This window comes from Microtus pennsylvanicus, chromosome 14, assembly GCF_037038515.1.
Source record: "Microtus pennsylvanicus isolate mMicPen1 chromosome 14, mMicPen1.hap1, whole genome shotgun sequence".
Lineage (NCBI taxonomy): Eukaryota > Metazoa > Chordata > Mammalia > Rodentia > Cricetidae > Microtus > Microtus pennsylvanicus.
In genome coordinates this window covers 16,141,258-16,161,579 of record NC_134592.1, presented here as the reverse complement: position 1 = coordinate 16,161,579, position 20,322 = coordinate 16,141,258, and the positions used below count along the sequence as shown (strand labels likewise).

The window sequence follows — 20,322 nt, the reverse complement described above, 5'->3', positions numbered from 1 at the left end:
ATTTGTGCCTGTGGCCTAGCTGATTTAGGAAATGCTCCCGAATGCTTTGAATTTGAAAGGTACATAATATCTAATTCTCTCTTCTGCAAGCCGAGTCATTAGCGCTGTTGTTGAGCCTATTTGGTAATGGGCACTATTTAAATGAAGCCAAAAAAAAGTACAATTTCCAACAAATTGCTTTTTAAACTGTCAAATAAAAGGAATCCATTTGTGCATGTGAGATCATTCCAAGGATGCTAACGATTAACTGAAAGCAGTTGAAAAATGTCAAAGAGAAGAAGTGTTCTACTCCAGGGCTGGCTGAACGTTTCCAGGTGGAAACTAACCGCTCCTTTGACCTGATCTGGAATCAACTTTCTGTTTTCATTAGCCCAATGTGAACTTCATGGAATGCAAGTTTTAAGTATTAAATATTAAAAACAAGCCGCTGGGTTTATTTATTTGGTTTTTTGTTTGTTTGTTTTTGTTTTTTTCCTACTGTTGCTTTATCTAATGTTATCTGAATGCTGTCTCAGATATCAGACATAGGTGTATTATGACATCAACTCTTTCCTATGTCTTAAATTGGGTATCAAGGGCCCTCGCCAAGCAGCTTTCCAAGTAACATATTTAACAGTTTTTTCTTCCTTTTGTTATTGATGAATTCATCCTTGTCTCGTCTAGTCAATGAGAAGGAAAGTCTGAAGCTGTGTGGCAAGTAACTTTTCAATCTCCAGTGTTGGTGCTTGGTAGCTAGCACCAAGCTGGAGGATGGGCCCCAAGGATGAGACACTACTACAGACCAGACAGAATTCCGGATGGTTCTACACAAGGCCCACCTCGGATCCTTCTGTTTCATACCCTCTAAGACTTTCCACCTGTGGATCAGTTTTGTGTTCACACCTTCAATATCTTTGTAATGTCCATTATATTGACAAATTATCCTGTGTTGTTTGGGTTCTCTGAGAAGTTGGAAATGATCCCCTACTTCAGACCCCATTATGTTTCTGTCTCAAGATCCCTTATTTGGGGATGGACTGCCTTCCTCCAACTCTGTGATAGGGAGGGGGAAAACAGCAAAATGCCCAAGAATAAGAGCATTGTGTCCTTGAGAGCAGCTAGAAGGTAAAGCCTTTCCAACAGATGGAACTATTGCCCCCTCCCCCATGATTTAAAAAAATGCTGGCAGTGGGAAGCAAGAGCCAGAAGTTCAGCAGTGGGAAACTCATTCACGAAGAGAACACTCAACTGGGAACTGCAGTTTGACTGCCTCAGCTTCCCCAGACACTTCTGCAGGGTGTTTGTAAGCCTCGGATTTGGTGATCTGCTATTTATCTACCTGCCTACCTGTCTGTCTGTCTGTTCCCTGTCCCTTTACTTTGATTTTTTTTTCTATAGCTAATAAACTCACCCATTCTCCTGACCATAGTGAACAATGTATAGAAAGGAAGATGCTGGAAACAATGATTCCCCCCACTCCCACCCCCACAGCCCCAGCCCACCAGGTACCTCTTACTTGTCTGTCCCCCTGCTTGACTAACAAATGTAAAATGATCTTGTCAATGAAGTACAAAGGAATCTTGTAAGTGGTGGCCAGCAGAAGGAGGCGTTTTTCCCGGACAGTCCCCAGAAGGGAACTCCTCACAAATGACTGTGCCCGAGGTCTCCAGAGAATCTGGTTTAAAACGCACATTGTTGCTCAGTATGTCTAGGGTGGAGCTGCGCTGCCTGCAAGTCTCCTAAGCTCCCAGGCAATGCCTGGCTGTTGTGGACCACACTGCGGCCTAATGAGCAGCAAGGGAATGCTGGCTCTGCAAAACACTGACTTTCAGAATCCCACTTAGGCATGCATCTGAGGAACCGGCAGGCCCCCTTTGGTTCAGGGTTCCTTGAAAGCAGACACTGGGTCTTAATGCACATGCTTGTTGTTGTTTTGTTTCTTGACTGGTTGGCACTTGGCACGGAGCCCACACATGGTGGGTATGTATTTATTTAATTAAACAGAGTTGGCTTTGATCCAAATATGATTTTAAGTGGACTTAACCCCTAGTAGGCTCTGGGTAAAACCTGACAGGGAAGAAGTCTGAGTTAGAGATCCTTCCCGATAAAGGTCCCCTTTATTCTGCACGTGACACCTCTGTTGCTCTTCGGAAATTTTACTCCTGTCACATTTTAAACGCGGTTTACACTAGAGAGCCAAAAGGAAGGGAGGTGGGCGAATAAGCCTAAACCAGAAAGTCCTGCAAAACTGTAAGGTTGCAAGACATCAAAGGCTCACAACTGTTGCTGGTGGAGCCCCAGACCTGCCGAGTTTCTCCCTCTGCTAGATTACCAGCGTTTTGCAGGTAGGTGTTGCGCCCCCCGCTACACAGGTCCCTAGTTAGCCCTGAGAGCCCTGCAGAAACCGGTCCCGGCGGGCGACGGTTGGCTTGGTGCAAGCCTGTTTGTTAGCGCTGAGCGAGCAATTAAGCTGCTTGTGCAGCGGCGACCTAAGAGTGGTGGTGTTGACCTCCTGAGTCGCTTAGGGGGCTCGTGGAGAACCAGGACCCCAGCGAGAGTTCTATAGAAACCCTGATTCTGAGAGTCCCTGGCGATGCGGTAACCTGTTCCACCGTACAATAACCACAGATGCTGAGGACTCATTTTGGCTCCCCAGGGTCAGAGGGAGAAAAAAGGGGGGCAAGGAAAAGGGATTATATTGGTCAGTGGTTGGGCCTCCCTCGGGGAAAGGGAGAAGCGCAAGGGGAGAGCGCCCTAGGGGAGGCGTACACGTGCAGGGGAGGGAGCGTGAGAGGCGGGCGGGCGGGCGGGAGGGGAGGAGTAGGGAGGCGAGAGCAGCTTGCGGGAGGCGCCACGGCCTCGCAGACGCAGGCGCCGGCCGCCAAGGAGCCAGAGAGAAAGTTCCCGGGGACAGTTCGCCCGCCGGAGGGCCCAAGCTGAGGCCGCTGACCGAGACTGTCTCGAGTCCCGCGCGTGCAGCGCGCAGTTCGCCTGCACGCACTTGGCTGCCCGGGCTCTGCTTTTCCAGAAGCAGAGGAGCCTCGCGGGCGGGCGGGCAGCCGGGGCGGCCGCGACTAAACTTGGACGAGGAGGATGCTGCGAGTGGGCGCGGCGGCGCGGGGCGCGGGGGCGCTCGCCAAGCTCTGATTGCTCCCGGCGGGCTCCGAGCGCGCCGAGGCGCAGTAGGCAGGTAGTGGCTCCAAGCGCCCGGACTGCGCCAAACCTACCAGCCAAGGCCGCCAGCGCCACCGTGCAGGCGTCGTCTCCTCGCCACGGAGTCATGGTGCGCGCAGCGCGCACGCCCCGCGCGGAACTCTGAGCTCCGGCCGTGCAGTGAACCCCCTCCTCCGGTATCCCCATCCGAGCTTCCCGCGCCTGCCTTGCTCGCGGACCATGAAGCTATCGCCTGGAACCCCTTGCTTCTGAGCTGTGTATCGTCCCCCTGCAGCCCTAGCGCTGCTGGACCACCGACAACGCTCCAACCAACCCTTCAATCTCGGAATCTTCTCCCAGGGACGCCGGGCGCTTGGAGATGGCGCTCCGCGAATCCCTCCAGCCGCGCAAAGTTCGCAGGAGGCGAGAGATGCTGCCGCAGCAAGTTGGCTTCGTTTGCGCCGTGCTGGCCCTGGTGTGCTGTGCTTCTGGCCTCTTTGGAAGCTTGGGTAGGTGCGGGGATGATGTTCTCTACCGGGGTAGTCAGGGGCCCTGAGCTGGGAAGCCTCAGGACAGCCACAGCTCCTTCCCTGTCAGATTGGTCCCCAGGGTTTCCACTCCCAGCCTGGGGGGGGGGGGAGTAGTGTGCACCCAGGAGGGTTGAGGCACGCACTGGACTGTGGCGCCGGTTCTACTAAGCTGCTCAAGCTCCCTGGGGTTCCGGACACGGCTGTAGGTGTGTTTTGCTGGGGCCAAAGCCTGCACCATCTCTCCCCGGAGTGTGCAGGCATTGGGCGACTCAGGGCGGCCCAGAGATAGATTCTCTCGCTTTAGGGGGTGCAAAACTGAGCAGTCCACTTTTCTGTTCTGCACAGCTGCAAAAATTGTGTTCGGCGCCTTAGAGACCCAGATTCTTAAGCTAGGTCTCAGCTCTCCCCTTGCTCGTGCTCTGATTCAAACGGATAGCCTGGGTTTCCTGACGCGTCCTCCCGATCCCTAAAGGGAGAGGGGCAGTCTGTCCCCGCGGGAGATTGCTGCCATGTTCCAGCATCGCTTCTCCCAACTCCGCTTAATCCCCATGGAAAGGGAGGGCTGGCCTGCGCAGCCCTGATCTACACTCCTCCAAGTAGAAGGCGACCTGGGAGTCTGTTAAGACATGCAAATTTCAGGCAGAGTGGGGAAAGAGAAGAAACTTATGAAATATTTATTTCGAAGGGATTTGGGCTCCTGGTTAGTCTTGAAAGGACTTTCAATACTGCCTAGATATTTCAGAAATGGGTGCTGTGAACCTTTTGGGGTTCCCCCATGTAAAATAAATGTTGCCAGCTTAACCACCAAGGCAAAGGCACAGGGGAGGGAGGGCACCTTTTTGAGTGGTTAGAAAGCCCATTAACATAGCATCCCCGGACCATGTAGGGACCTGTGCAGTGATGAGAAAAGCGAGTGACACCTGATTAAACTTTAAAAAGAAAAGGCCACCACTGTCTTTCAACACCCAAATTGTGATTTGGGGGTAGAGGGCCGAAGAAAGTTTATTTTAACACCTCAATATCCAATGTTTTGCAAGTGGACAATTAAACACAAGAAATAACAAAATGTTTAGGTGCAGGCATCCTGGAGGAGGTATTGCTATGCAGCCTAGACAGTGGGCGTCTGGACAGGTAAATCCTGAAGCCATAACTATTTTTATTGGCTAGATCAGGAGTTAGCTTCGGGTATTTAACTATCTCTGCTCAGAGGCCACCATGCCCTCTCTGATATGGCTCTGTGTGACCCCTTGGACCACAGCATGATGACCTGGGAGCTTGATAATAGACCGTCTCCACTTTGAACCTACTAAATCAGTGTTGTGTTTTGACCAGATCCTCAGGTGATGTGTGTGCACACCTGGCCGCCTACCATCAGCTGGCTGAGCTCACAAATTTAACCACCTTGAACAAATTGACTGAGAAGTATTTAATGCTCCTAATGAAATCCTTTGTTGAGTGGGGGTGGGTGGAGGGAGCTGACACCAGCTCAATCTTGTCCAAGGTCAGATCACACAATGACCCGCGTGAAACTAGAAACAATGGATTAGATTCAGGAACAGAATACTGTGTGTGTGAGCAGGTGATAGCATTCTGCCAATCACCGTATCACTCCCTACAGGTGCCTCTAAATAGCCAAACCTGAGGCTGGAGAGATGGCTCAGTGGTTAAGAGCATGCGCTGTTTGCTCTTTCTGAAGGCCCGAGGCCGATTCCCAGCACCCCCCCCCCAAGTCAGGTGGCTCACAAACACCTATAACTCCAGCTCCTGGCAGATCTGACTCCTCTAGCCTCTGTGCACCTGAACTCATGTGCACTTACCTCCATACAAGCAAATATAATAAAGCATATATAAATATATATATAATATAAATAAAACATATAATTAAAAATAATAAAAAGCCAATAGCCCGTGACTGGCTGACCTCGCTATATGGACGAGTATAAGGTCATTTTTGAGAACTCAAGAATCACATTGACCTGATGGTTATCTGTGACTTGGTTTTTTTCCAATCCAGGCCACAAAACAGCTTCTGCTAACAAACGTGTTCTGCCAGACACGTGGCGAAACAGGAAGTTGATGGCGCCGATCAATGGAACTCCCCCAGCTAAGAACTGCACAGATCCTGGTAAGATGGAGTCTCCCCTTTCCTGCAGACATTTAAGCCAGCCTGGATTTGATGCTTATGAGGACAGATCCAGCCACTGCTGGGAAAGACCATCTTAGGAACCCTAGTGAGAAAGGGTAGCTGCATGGTGTTGAAATGAAACCTATAGACATTCGTCAGCCACGCTGCTAAGCAACACGGGGCTTTCTTTTTATCCAGCGACTACGAAGGTCACACTCAACAGTCTAAAAATGTTATCTTTTGTTCTAAAGGCAATGTATTTCCCCTGTTCTCGTGATTCTTTGACTTTGCCTTGGTGTCTGTCATTCCCCTCTTTGCCCGCTGTGTGCATTTGATGGCCCCCTTGGGACAATGAGTCCATAGCTTGTGGTGGATATCTTTGTGAGGTGACTTACCAGGGTGGGGGCACTCGAGGCTGCTGAAAGGGTTGGTTATTGGGCCTTCCTCTCTAATGGAGGTACTCAGGTAGTTGGATTTTGCTTGTTCTGGGAAGTAGTTTTAATGTCCTTTTCAGGAGTATCTGGGCTGGTAGGCTCCCAGGGAGTGACACCTGATCAATTCTGCTTCAGGCAGGCTTCTCAGGAGTAGAGAGCATACTTGCTGATAGCAGGCATGTGAAAGCTGCCCGGGGCCTCTCAGAGCGCAGGTCTAGGGCATTCACTCTGGATCCATTTCTTGGGGTCGTTGGAAGAGAATACAGTAGGGTGAAGAATTCAAAAGTCCTGAGGGAAATGGAAGATTTTTGTTGTAGATGACTTTTCTACTGAGTTGTTGGACAATCACATAGTTTTCTGGGATTTATAACCTATAGAGTAGTGCTTTATAGAATAGTGTTTGCCTCCTCTGGGTTGTTGAGGAATCTGGAGAGGTTCTGCAGAGGGCTGTGTGTAGGAGATGGCACCCCCGGGCAAAGGATGTGGGCTTGGATGTGGAGCGCCAGGCTTCTGGTGCTGGCTTCAGTGAGGCAATGTATTTTCTAGGTTAGGAAAGGTCTGTGGTAGAGATACAAGTTGCTCAAAGTCACACAACTCTTGGGCACTGAAGCTGCCTTTGGAGCCCTGGTCTGTGTGCCTACATTGTGTTTTGGGGTTCATGTGCTCATGAAGGTTTCTGTCATCTCCAAACTGCCTTGCTTAGAGAGAGTTCAGCACCACAAAGCTCTCTTTGGAGAATGGAGGAGTAGTGAGAACTTTCAAAGCAGCATTGAAACTCCTACTGAACCTGGGTATCTATTCTGGAATCATCTCACCCATCACGATGACCCTATGGGCAGTGGTACTATGCTGCCATTACATTCCCAACTCGTCTTCTTAGTTTGGGTACCGCCCTGGCTCTTGCCAAGGGGTTTACACAATCATTAGCATGTGTAATGCCAGGGATGGGTAGTACTGGATCCCTTCTGTCATCCCAGGGACCTGACATTCTAGAAGTGCCCCCTTGAATTAGACAGGGTCCCACTTCTAATGTAAGAGTTTTCTTCTGCTCTATCATGGTCCCTGTATGTTCATACTGGTCAAAAAGCATTGCATGGACACTCATGCAGTGTGTTCTATCTCACAGGGAGGCACCGGCCTTGTCTTGTGGAGAGGGAAATGCTAGAAACCACCTATTTCTTTAGCAATAATTAACACTCAGAATACACCTTACCCTGACCATATCCACAGTGGGGCCTAGCACATGGGAAGGTCCCAGCCAATGAGAAGATGCGGGGAAAGCACATTTTGATGCATGACATACAACAGTCTTCATGGTATTTTTGTAAAGATGAGGACATAAAGGCCAGTTTAGTGGCTTCTAAGACCTTATCTCTGGGTTACCTGACTTCTGGTGCTGCCTTAGTTACTTTTCTATTGCTCTGGCAAAATGCCATGACCAGGATAACTTATTAAAAAAATGTTTAATTGGGTGTAGAGTTTCAGAGAGCCCATGATGGCAGAGCAAAGGAATGGCAGTGGAAATAGCTGAGAGCTCACTTCTTGATTCACAAGTTGGAGGCAGAGAGAAAGACACACATGCATACTAGTAACTGCACAGAGCTTTTGAAATGTCAAGTCCAGCACACGACACACCTCCTCCAACAAAGCCCACCTCCTAATCCTTCTCAAATAGTTCTACCAATGTGAGGACCACATTGTCCTCACCCCCAAGTCTTCCCAGGCCAGGCAGGGACTTCCTTCTATGCCTCCTATCTTTCTAGTTTACATCTCAGCAAACATTTGCTATTATTTATGCCAGCTCCCATGTGGACACAGAATATGGAGTCTATGCAGGTTACAAGAGGCAGTCTCTGCCATTAGGTAGCTTATAGCCAATGGACAAGATCTGGACTCAGAAAAACCAGGTAACAATGAAGTATCAGAGACCATAGTCTGCAGGAGACACTTCTTTTTTGATGCACACAGGAGGAGGAGCTTGCTTGCTGGGTTCTGGGTATAGAGGAGGTTGCCCTTTGTTTCAATGGCAGAAACCTTCCCTATTGAGTTTAGCAATCAAGGGGAATGATTGACTTGGTAACTAGAATGGGGTGAGAAGTCAGAAGTGTCTATAACTCAGCTTCCCCAGTCCCTGGACCCAATTGTGTTCTATCATGGGAAGGTGGCCACCGAAAGGCCATTCTAACGTCCTTGCAGGCTCTGAATGTTGCAAAGAGTATATCTGAATGCTGAGACATGTTCTGTTGGCTTGGCCTTATGATAACCCTAAGTCAGCCATTTAGGTCAGATGAGATTGGGCTCTGGATTGTCTTAGACCTCTGTCACAGGCTAAACATCTGGAGGGAGCAAGCAAAGCTACTTCTCCAAGCTCTCCCTGGGAGTCGGTGTGCACTTAAGGGTTAGTGTCGCTGTGCTCCCGAGGGTTAGCTTTGCTGGGGACCTGAGAGGCTGTGTGCCTGGGCACTTGGAGGTTGATGTGGCTGAAGCACCTATTGGTCAGCATGGCTGGACACGTGGGGAGCAGGTAGATGCTCACCCAAGGCTGCAGCTGTGATAAAGGTGAACTGGGGCTCCAGGCTAGAAGTTCAGGAGTATGACAGTGTCCATGCTCTTCAAGAGTATGATAGGTGTTTCCAAGAGGAAGTCAGAGTTGGTGCTGCCAAGGCGGGGGCCCAGAGGTTCATTGTAGGGGCATCACTAGGAACCTGCTAGGAATACTGTCTCACCCTCTCGCCCACTAGATCAGAATATGCATCCTAACAAGGTCCCCAGTGAGTCACGTATGCACCAGATGCCAGTGAGCATGCGCTAGAGTGCTGATGGACACTTGCAGGTAGATGCTTGATGAGTGTTTGAATGCTAGACTGGAGGCATGGCTTACGGTGGAGCGTTTGCCTATCATGAGCAAGGCTCTGCCTTTGGTTAGCCCAGTGCTGAAAAATCATATGTGAATGTTTAATAAAAAGTTAGACTTGGTTTAACATAGTAAATTTCCTAAGTATTTGTTTATTTATTTTTCACATAGGGAAATAAAAAATAATTACTTCATTATGGCCAGTGTCATCTATAGGAAATTCATTATTTTCCCTCAGAAGTTTGAAGGTACGATCTGACCTCCAGGCCTTAGATATTTCTTTTTGCAGTCTGTACCAATGGTTCTCAAGCTTCCCAATGCTGTAGCCCTTTAATACAGTTCCTCATGTTGTGGTGATCCCTCCAACCATAAAATTATTTTCGTTGCTACTTCATAACTGTAGTTTTGCTCCTGTTATGAATCGTAATGTAAATATCTATGTTTTACAATGTTTTCCCTTGTGACCCCCCCAAAGGGGTCATAACCCATAGGTTGAGAATTGCTGGTCTATACACAGAGCAAGCACTACAGAAGGCAGGGTACAGGGTGTGTACAAACTCTATGCCATAGTAACACATGACAGAGACCTTGAGTCCCTCATTTATAACTTCTGGCTGCTCTAACAAAATACCCTAGGCTGGGTGTCTAACCAGATGCTTTCTCATAGTTCTGAGGTTGGGAAACTGAAGATCAAGTTGCTGGTTGCCCTGGTGTCTTGTGAGGGCTCTCTGCCTGCCTTAGAGAGAGCTGTCTTTTTGCTGCATGCTCCTAAGGCAGTGAGAAAACATGATGAAGCTCCCTTCTCTTCCCCCTCCTCCTTCTCTCTCCTCCCCTCCCCCTCTTCCTTCTGTTCCTCCTTCATATGAGGGCACTAATCCCATCATAGGAACCCCACCATTATGACCTCATTTAACACTAACTTCCACCCCATATACCTAAAGACATCACCTCCAAAAACCACCATATAGAAGACAAGGGCTTCAGCATAAAGATTGGGGCCATGAAGCCTATTCAGTCTAGAGAAGGAACCAGTGAGTTCCCAGGCCTTTCTTGATGGTAACTCCTAGAGTTTAAGGATGGTTCTTCTCAACCCTGGCCTGCAGAAAGAAACACTTCCTGGGGAATGTAGATGCCATGACCCAGCTCTGAACTGGAAACCAGGCCCAGTGGCAGGTACAACTTTTAAGGCTTCTGGGCATGGTGGCCTCTTTATCTGGTGTAGGTTTCTGCTCATCACCACCACTGCGCATCGCTACTGTCCCAAAGGTTGTCCCTGGCTAGTCCTAAGTGGACCCTCAAACCACCCTGTCTTGTTTCAGCCCCTCACACGCGCCCATCCTGTCCGTTGTTGCATTGCTCGCTCTAGAGCACACAGCACGGAAGCCTAGTTTGTTCTCTGAAACCATGGCATGCATTTCAGCTTTCCCATCTGCAGCTTGGGATGCAGGGGTAATAATTACATCTGTGTTACAGGCTGGCTAGGATCATACACGTTACCACTCATCAGCCCCTTAACGTGGTGTTTGGCATGCAGCACACCCTCTGCCCCATGTTATAGGACTGTTACAGGCTTGGTTTTCCACCTGCTCACTCTGGTGTCAAGACAGAGCTGGGGTAGCACAAACACTAGGAAGCCATTTTGTTGATGGAGTTTGATGAGGATGAGTTAACCACCCATGACACCAAACATTGGCTCTTGTCTTGTGGAAACACACTTTCCTTAGTTTGCTGTGTCTTATCGTCGAAGGATTTCAAATTCTTAGGACAATTTTACTAGAACATTTTTACATAGAAAAATGTTTACTTCTTACTTGGGTTTCTTTTTTTTTTTTTAAACCAGGCAGAGCAAGACTCTACCTGTGCTTCTCCCCACCCAACTTGACATTTGAGGTTGAGAGAGTGCCTTGTTTTCAGCTATGTTACCCTGTAGTTTGGGCTTCTAATATCCTGTATCTTTAAAAGAAAGGTGAAGGAGAGAGGAGGTTGGTGTGCTCTCCCGCCACACTCCCCCTGACCCCACCATTGCTGCTGAGGCATTTGGCCTTCCTGTAGAGTTTGCTGTGTTGTATTGGGGTTTCTTTTGAATGTGCATTCTGAAATGCCTGCTTGCTGTGTGTCCTTGGAAGGAAGGCTGATGACCAGCTTGAGAGAGACTGAAGATGATGGGCCTTGTAGCTTATCAGGGAAGCAGAGGAGCTGGTGCAGGTATTGGATGGAGGATGCTCAGGGGAGCGGAGGAGCTGGTGCAGGTATTGGATGGAGGATGCTCAGGGGAGCGGAGGAGCTGGTGCAGGTATTGGATGGAGGATGCTTTGAGATCCACTTGCTTTGGGACTCTGCCCTTGCTTTTCTTTCTGTAGTGGGAGGAGGTGAGGGAGGGTGTGTATAAAAGTATGTGGCAATGGGTAAGGAAGGGAGGGACATGACAACTGGAGCTGGTACTAGCTGGCCCAGGAAGATGACGTCACTGGGCAGGCGCCCCGGCAACAGTCTCACACAATGCAGGAAGCAGAGGTGCTGAAAGCATGAGACAGAAAGAGAAAGAGAAGGAGAACTAAACTGCAAAAAGCACACCAGGATTGGGTGGGGAGGTGCTGGATACAGGCTACAAGGACAGTATCGTGACAGAGCTACCAACCTGATCACAAGTGGAGGCTGAGGAAGACAGTAGCCAGTCTTCAGTACACCCAGTTTTTGCTGCTTGGGGCTAGGGGGTTAGGGTCAAGGGGTCTAGTGCTTTGGGAGGTAGAAGTCTGGTTCTAATGTCAGCAATGCCAAGACTCTGCCTACCAGACTTTGGGCTTTCTCTACTGCTCTCACCTGTGAACAACATGAGGTGGTTCTGGATAGGTAGGAAGATTTCTGGGAACAAGAAAAGACTTGGGTCTGCCCATCTTGGAGATGGTGGTTTGTGTGGTGAAAGCAGACACTGGGGTTTGAGTCGCAGCTTATGCCTTACCGGGCGATGTGACCTTGAACAAGTTATGTAATCTCTAAGTTTCAAGTTTTCCCTTTTGTCACGAGGATAATAGAAGCACCTACCCGCCTTACCGGGCTGCTAGGAGACTTAAGCCACTTGGCAGATGAAGTTCTTGAGTGGTACCTAGCACACGGCACTGATGCCTTGGCCACCATGTGTTGGGCACGTTCTAAGTATACCCTGCGTCACTTCTTCTAAGAACTCTTTGCATAGGGGGCTATTGATGCTCCCATTCTGCAGATGAGAAGGCCAACGCCACCCAGGGAACAAAAAGCAGAGAGTGGAGTGGGGAGAGAGAGAGAGGAGAATATATTCAATAATTATATTTCTAAAGAAGTTTTAGGTTTATAGGGAAATTAAACAAACAAAAAATATAGATACACTTCCCCAGTCCTGGCCCTATAGCAGTTTACGCCTAGCTATTTCCACTTAGCCTTAGGGTGTTACATTTGCACAAATGAACTCACATTTACACATTGTTATTAACCAAAGCCTACAACTGACTTCAGCAGTCACTCTGTCCTCCCTCCTGTGGCTTCTGAACGACATGTGTCCGCTGCTACCAACTCATACCAGATGATTTGACTGCTTAAAAGTCCCTTGTGGAACCAGCTTATAAAGTGTGGACTGGGAATGTAGCTAAGTTGGTAGAGTATCTTCCTAGCATTGCATAAGGCTCTGGGTTCCATCTCTGGCACTGCCTAAGACTGAGTGTGGTGGTACATGCCCTCCGGAGGTGGAGGCAAGAGGAACATAGTTCAAGATGGTGCTTGGCTCTATAGCCAGTTCAAAGCTAGCCTGGGCTGTGTGAGACCCTGTCTTTAAAAGGAGTAAGGGGAAGGTGTTGAACTGTGAGCCTAGTTGCTGATCCATAGTTATAGTAAATGGGGTAGAAAAAGACAAATTAGGGAAGTGAGCCCCTCCCTGCTGGATGCCCTTCTGAGAAATGAGGTGTACCCATCCCAGGCAGCAGCAAACATCATCTTATTTCTTGGTATGTTTCTAGTTTCTAATAGTGATTTGTTTGCAATCAAAAACCAGTATCCCCCTTTATCCAAACTATTGGGGCCATCTGCTAGCAAAGCCTCCTCCCTACTGGGCCATCTGCTGCCCTCTAACTTGCAGATTCTCTGTTCCTGACCGATATTCCTGCCACACTCAGGCCTCCTGCAATCCAGAGTGCGCCTACTTGGCTTCCTGTTGAACTCTGAGGAGTGTTCCTACGTGGGTTAAAAATGGAAATGATTAAGCACGTGCCACCTCTGGCAGAAGCAATCTAGCCATGCGATTCCACACGGGAGTAGCACACTCAAGACGGGATCTTAGTGTGTGGTGTGGTCCATTATTAAGGAGGTATTGGAACGTGGCATTTCACCGAAAAGGAAGGCAAATAACCATGCTGGATTCTTTCAGTGTTTCTCTTGGGAAAGATGTGAATATCCTCGTTGGGAAAGGAAGGGGAGCCACTGGTGACTGCGAGTGAAGGAAGGGGAGCTCTGCCCAGGGCAGATGGGGCTATGTCCTATTGGGTTGTGGTCCCTTAGCTTCCTTTGATGCTTCAATTAAAAGCACAGCCCCGGCCCTATACTCAGAGCAACTGCAACACAGCACTCATTTCTTAGGTATCTGCCTGCTTGGCTCTGTGTGATGCTCTGAGCCAAAAGGGACCCAATCCTTGCTGCGAAGGGGTGCAGACTTGAACGGAAGAGCCTGACCTCAAAGGCTCAGGGTAGCAGGGAAGGACAGCTAAGCAGATGGCGCTGTTGGCGACCTTTGAAAGTTACCGTAGCTTCTCTGTACCTGGAGGAATGCTTACCGCAACAGCCGCACCTCACTCAGTGGCTGTCCGAGGGGACAGAGAAAACAAACAGCAGCCAGGAGCGGTGGCACACTAGTGAGTAATTAGGCTTCAGGGAGTTAGCAAGCAGCCAGTGCTTGGCTAAGGTGAGAGCCACAGCAGAGGACTTGGATTGTGCTATTCTGTAGCCAAAAGGGGGAGGGGCCGTGTCGGTATATGCCGCAGGGCCGAGATAAAGTTGCCAACTGGTTCCCAGAAGCCGTGGTAAGTCACAAGTAGGAGAGATGGCCATCTCAGTTCTCTCCTGGACACAGGGATAGCTCATGGCTGCAAATGAAACGACACAGGCATTTTCTAGTCTTTACCCTTTAGCCTTTGACCTCTGTGAGGGCAGGGATCATACGCACCTTGGCCTCGCTTCTGAGGCTGAGGCATAAACTCAGCTTATAGAATTTGGTGACAGGCTGCATAGAGCCCTTTGATCTACCCACTGGGAGCTGTACTCCACAGATGCAGCCACTGCCTTTCCACGGTCTCTTCTAACCTGTGGATATCCTGGGGTAGCCTGGGAGCACTCGTGCAGGGGAAGTCGAGGTTAAGAACAGGACTCTAGAGACCTGACTTCTGGTCTCTAAGTTCTGCACTTCCTAGTTCTGAGACCTTGAATTCTAGTTATCTTCTAGCCTGAGGGAAGGGGCAAGGTTTGTTTGGCTTTTGGACTAGGACCTTGACTGGTGTGCAGAAGGCTCTGTGTGTGTGTGTGTCCCTTCCTCACTGGTCTGTGAGCGCCACAAGTGTTCATATGAGAGGCATTTGAATTTGGGCTTTATTTTGAGCTCCCTACCCCAGCCTAAGAACAGAGCTTCTTTGGAGAGGGGAAACATTATTCTGCAGGGATGACCAGAATACAGTGCAGTGGTCCTCAGTGAGTCTGTTCTACATCTGGTCAAGTCTATGCATCACATGAGCCCGGAGGCATGAAACAGGGAGCTCAGAGACCAGTTTCTATGCTTTGGCACTGGCCGCCTATGACTTTGTAGAAGATATTGGTTATCTGGGCCTTGATTTCCTGGCTATGAAATGGGATGAATTCTGGCACAGGGTGTCCGTCAGGTTTCTACAGTCTCAGTGCAAAGTGTCGTGTAATGCGATTGTGACCATCTTCTCGGGGTATTAATACATCTCAAGACCATCCACTCCATGTGACAGAGAAAACCCATTATTTGGGACCTTTCAGAATTGACCCCATTTATAACTAGGATTTGGTGAAAATGTACCCTCCCATGTGAAGCAAAGATGCCACTGATCTAGAGTAGAAGAATAAAGATCATTTAAACCAGAAGGTTCAACTTGCAGCCTGTGGTGTGCTGCATGAGACCCCATGCAGCCGACAATAGCTATGAAATCCTAAGTTTACTTCAGACATGATGAAGGGTGGTGTGTGTGTGTGTGTGTGTGTGTGTGTGTGTGTATGTTTGTCTAACTTGACCACATGGTTCTTGAGTGTGAACTCCATTGATGATAACATCATTTCCAATGTTAAAAAGTTAGATCTAGACCGTCTGTCTGCAGACTAGCTCCATGGTATCCACCACCGTTAATCTCATTCACGCCACAAGCATCTGACTTTTCATTATGGACTCCATAGCCGTTGAGAGCTCAGCAAACGCCACGCCAGCTGACTCCAATGAGGCCTAACATGTGTTACTGAGGTAACTACATATATGTAAAATCTCTGTGAAGGAAGCCTCCGGGGTCATTTCTTTGGAGTAGGAAGCCATCTGTGTGCTACAGTATAGCTGCTGGATACATGTTGACCTGGGCTAGCTTGTCCACGGAGCCCATAGGGAGATTTTACTGACCTAAGTGTGGACTCTGCCTCCAGGGAACATCCATTGTAGCTAAGGGGGTAGAAATCTGTGGAACGAACCTGTCATATGCATAGCGCTGCACTCCTGGCGGAATGTACAGAGGCATTAAAGTTTCAGTGTCAGCTCCAGAGAAAACAGCACATGAATGGAGGCCCCAGAGGCTGGAAAGGCGGGTGCTGAAGGTCAGAGAGCAGGCACTGTTCTAAGTGCTTAGCGCACATGGCCTTGCCAATCCTCGTCACTCCCCTGTAGGGCAATGGGGTGGCATCCTCGTTTCCATTTTTCCAAGGCTGTAAGTAAGATACAAGGAGGAAAAATAACTTCTCCAAGATCTCTAGCTCAGAGTTGAATCTAAGCATCCTGATCATCACCTGTGCTCCTTGGGTAGCAGGTCATGGGTGCCCCCAGACAAGGGAGTAGTGGGCCTGGGGAAGCTGAGAGCACAAGGCACCTAGATGGGTTGGGTCAGTGAATCATCCTGTCCTGTATGTTGAGATTGAGAGCCTGAAACATCCAGGGACCTCTGTGCTCTGTCTATGGACAATAGGGATTCCTGGTGGGCTCTGAGCAACTCCGTGGCTTTGTGTTAGCACCATGGAGAACTCAGTCTGAAATGTATCAGTGTTAGCATGTGCTTAATGTGCTCCCTTTGCTTAGATTTCACAAAAGAAAGGCAAGATGGAGCAACTTGGACCTATGGTAAGGACATTTAGGCAAAGATGCAGGTTTTGTGTAGGGTGCCATTAAATAGCGAGATGTGTAGAATCTGTTGGGTGTGTAAGATGGGGGGTGGGCATTGCCAACTCTACCACAGGTGACATCTGCAGTCCATCACACCATCACTTTCTGAGATGGGAGCACAGGAAGTCCCTCCCTCCCTCTTCCCCCTCCATTCCTCGTGGACTCCTCTGTGGGCACCCTAGTCCAAGAAGGGCTCTCCCCAAACACATTGCATGAATTTTACCTTATACTCCAAAGTATGCCTCTGACAGACACTCACTGGGCATCCATGCAGGACACTGGAGGATGCCCGGATGGAGGCATCCTGATCCTCACAGGTTGGAAGGACAAGGTAGGCTTATCTTCATTCTCTGCCACCCGGAAAGGCACATGGAAGGGTCTGGTGTGGTTAGAAGGTTTCACAGAGGATGCAGTGGTCAGCTGCCCCTTGCTGCAGAGGGGTGCTTGCTGGACAGACGGGGTGATAGGACATGCTGGTGGGTACAGTGGCTGCAGAAACAGGAAGGCCAGAGAGACCCTAGGGCAAAGGGGATATTTCCAGCCGATGCTAGGTTTGCCTCCCTGGCTGTCTTCGCTGCTTCTCTCCTCACTGTGACAAACACCTGACAAAATGAACTAAAGAATGAAGGGCTCATCACGGCCTGCCGTCCGAGTGCTGTCCTTCACAGTGGGAAGGTGCAGGACAGGAACCCGAGGCAGCTGGTCACACTGCATTTGACCCCTGAGGCCAGAGGGTGGCCAGTCCTCTATGCTGCCCCCAAAGTTAGGGCTCTCTGCTTGCCGTCTCTCATGGGAGTTTTCAGGAGCAGAAAAGATCACTTGTGTCTCCTGGTGCTGGGCAGATGGACGGGAGATTCGGAGATGACAGAAATAACAATGAAGCATGAAGCATCGTGGAGAGGGGATCCCGGGTTGCTCTTGCCATGTGGCACCTCCCAGATGTGGACATCCAGTGTATTACACTTGAAAGAAGGGATTTATTTTAAGTGTGTGTGTGTGTGTGTGTGTGTGTGTGTGTGTGTGTGTGTGTTGCGCACATGCACACATGAGCATGGGTACCTGGCATCAGGTCTTCTAGAACGGGAGTTACAGGTGGTGGGTGCTGGGAACAAAACAGGTGGTTGCTTGGGTTCTACAAGAATAGTGTGTGCTCTTTAAACGCAGAGCCACCCCCCCCCAGCCCTGCTTGCTACACGTGTTATTCCAGCGGGCTTTGCTCCCACAATTGTCCCCCTAGAGCGGTGGTTCTCAGCTTTCCCAGTGCTGCGACCCCCAACCATAAAAATTATTTCATTGCTACTTCATAACTGTAGTTTTGCTTCTGTTATGAATTGTAATGTAAATATCTGATATGCAGGATATCTGATATGTGACCCCAAAAGGGTTGTGACCCACAGGTTGAGAACTGCTGCCCTAGACCACTGTGTAGGGATGTTGTTTTTAGAAGCAATATTGGAAGTTCTTAAAGCCACAGGAAAATTATGGACTATGGAGTCTTGTCTCTAAAACATGACTAGGAAGGGCCTGTGGCCCTTGCAGTGAGGCCCTTCTGCCTCAGGGTTCTCATTCTCGGGTCCCCCTCTGCCTCATCCCACCGCACTGCTGAATCTTTTCGGGGGCACCTGGGATGCCTCCTTAGGAGGACCCATGGCCTGGTTGCCTTACGTCTGAACCTATTTGGAGATGAACTCCTGGGGTGAGGGTCCCCTGACCCCTTACTGAAATGGCTTCTTCCTGCTGAGGCAATCTTCAGCTCTCCTGTGAAGATGGCTGATGGAATCTGACCTTGGGAACAGCCATCCAGATTGGTTGCTTGAGTGATGTGGGTCATTGGCCCGTTCTTGAGATGCCAGTGTGAACCAGACATGGGCCTTGCCACCTCAAAGTGCCTCGTCTAAGAGAAGCCTGGTTCTAGAAGGGAGTAGAGGCTCTGCAGAGGTTCAAGGGAGCGTTGATAAAGACGATTAGTGGAGAAGGTAGAATGATTTATGAGCAAGATTAGAGCGGCTAAGAGGTTCTGGCTTATTAGCTGAGCCACTGGGAAGGAAGGCTGTGTGAAGGGACTCCTGGCCCCGCCTTGCTGCAGTTCACCTGACCGCCAGGCCTGCTCCCAGGGAATCCTAGGTCCAGGAGAAGCAGCGCCAAGGGCCAGCTTCTTCTGCTTAAAATGCCTCTGGAACAGAACACTGGCTTCTCAGTCAGCCTCCCCAGGAAACCACAGGGAAACCCATCACCTGGGGGTTTTGATTAGACAGAGTGAAGTGTGGAAGCTTTATAGGGAGGATGCTAAGCCACCAGCGGGGTAGGCTCTCTGCGCCACTGCCTCTTCACACTCCGTAATTCTTGGTAGTTCTTCTGTGGGCCCGGGAGTGGGTAGGCTCCACAAAGAATTGCTTTGAAATCCCTTTGAACATTTAAACCTTGCCTACATTTCCCTTAGCTGGCAAATACCTCAATTTAGTGCGGTGTGACAAGGAGCTAAAAGACTTGTAGGCTTTGGCTGACCCGTACGATTAGGAAGAGGCAAGGGAAGGTGGGGGCAGTGGGGTCCTCATTTGCAGACTGCACATCTGGGAAGGATGTTGCTGTGGTCTCCACAGCCCTGGCTCACCATGCATCTTCAACTGTGAAGGGGGGTGGCAGAGGAAGGCAGCATGTCCCACTAATGCCCATGTCCACCCGGGACCCTGATGAAATGCAGCTGCAGGAGGTCTGTACCTCTGCCCAGCTCCTGGGTGCCAACAAGGTTGCCTGTCTGGAAGTCAACCTCACTTAGGATGGTGGCGGTGTAGTGTGCCTGCTCTGGATTTGTGTTCCTGGTCTGCTGCTGAGCTGTGTGGCCTTGAGAAAGTTGTTTGGCCTCCTTGGGTTTCTGTTTCTTTTTCAGTGGATCTCAGGGCTTGCCTGGCATACTTCCTGGCAACCCATGCCCACTGGCTGCTGAGCTCCTTGACCCACACATTGTTGGAGCTCAGACATTTGGAGCTTACCCTAGCATCCTCTGAGCTTCTATGAGGAGCCCTCTTCGTCTACAAGGTGATTTTCCCCTAGCTCTATCCCCTTCCTCAAGGTACTTTCCATAACCAAATAGTTTGAGTCAAAACCATAGACTCAGCCTTTCTTAGTGACAGAACAACAGTAATATATATACTTAAGGTCCTGGGATGTTTAGCAATCAAGAAATCTTTAAATTGTAAAAATAGACATTTTAATTATAGAAACAATTGTAACAAAATTTACCATCTAACTATGTGAGCCTGGTACATTCACATGTGGTGTAACCATCACCATCATCCATGTCTGTCATTCTTTCTCATCTTTGTAACCTGAAACTCGGTGCCAATTAACCACGATCCCATTTCCCTCCCTAGTGGCTGACAGCCACCCCGACTGCCCGAGTCTGTTAATGTGACTGCTCATATCAGCAGGATCACCTGTTGTTTTTCTTCGCTGTCTGGCTTCACCTACTCAGCATAGTGTCTTAAAATCCATTTATGTTGTAGCAGGTGTCAAAAATCTTTCCCTGTGTATGTGTGTATGTGTGTGTTGAGGCAGGGGATTGAGGGAGTGTCTATAGAGCCTAGAGGTCAACTCTGGTGTTGCTCCTGAGTGTCAGCCCATCTCCCCTTGACTCCAGCCATTTTTTTAAGACAGGGTTTCTCGTTGGCCTGTTACTCTCCAAGTGAATGAGGCTGACTGGGGAGATTCCCAGGGATCCATTCATCCCTGCCTTTCTAGAACTGTGATTACCAGTACGTGCTGCAACATCTAGATTTCAACACGGGTTCTAGGAACTGAACTCAGGTCCTCATACTTGCAAAACAACCACTTTATGGTTCAAGTTATCTGCCCAGCCC

The 20,322-nt window shown here is 49.3% G+C and overlaps 1 protein-coding gene across 2 annotated transcripts in view; it reads left to right on the top strand.

Moving 5' to 3' along the window:
- Positions 1-3,509: 3,509 nt before the first annotated feature.
- Slc24a4 (solute carrier family 24 member 4) overlaps positions 3,510-20,322 on the top strand; it is a 143,312-nt gene continuing 126,499 nt past the window's right edge. For both annotated transcript variants that reach the window (XM_075948727.1, XM_075948726.1), the window contains exons 1-2: positions 3,510-3,641; positions 5,677-5,787. In XM_075948727.1, coding sequence (XP_075804842.1) covers positions 3,512-3,641; positions 5,677-5,787 — 241 coding nt within the window. In that variant the 5' untranslated portion in view covers positions 3,510-3,511. The remainder of the gene's footprint in view (positions 3,642-5,676; positions 5,788-20,322) is intronic.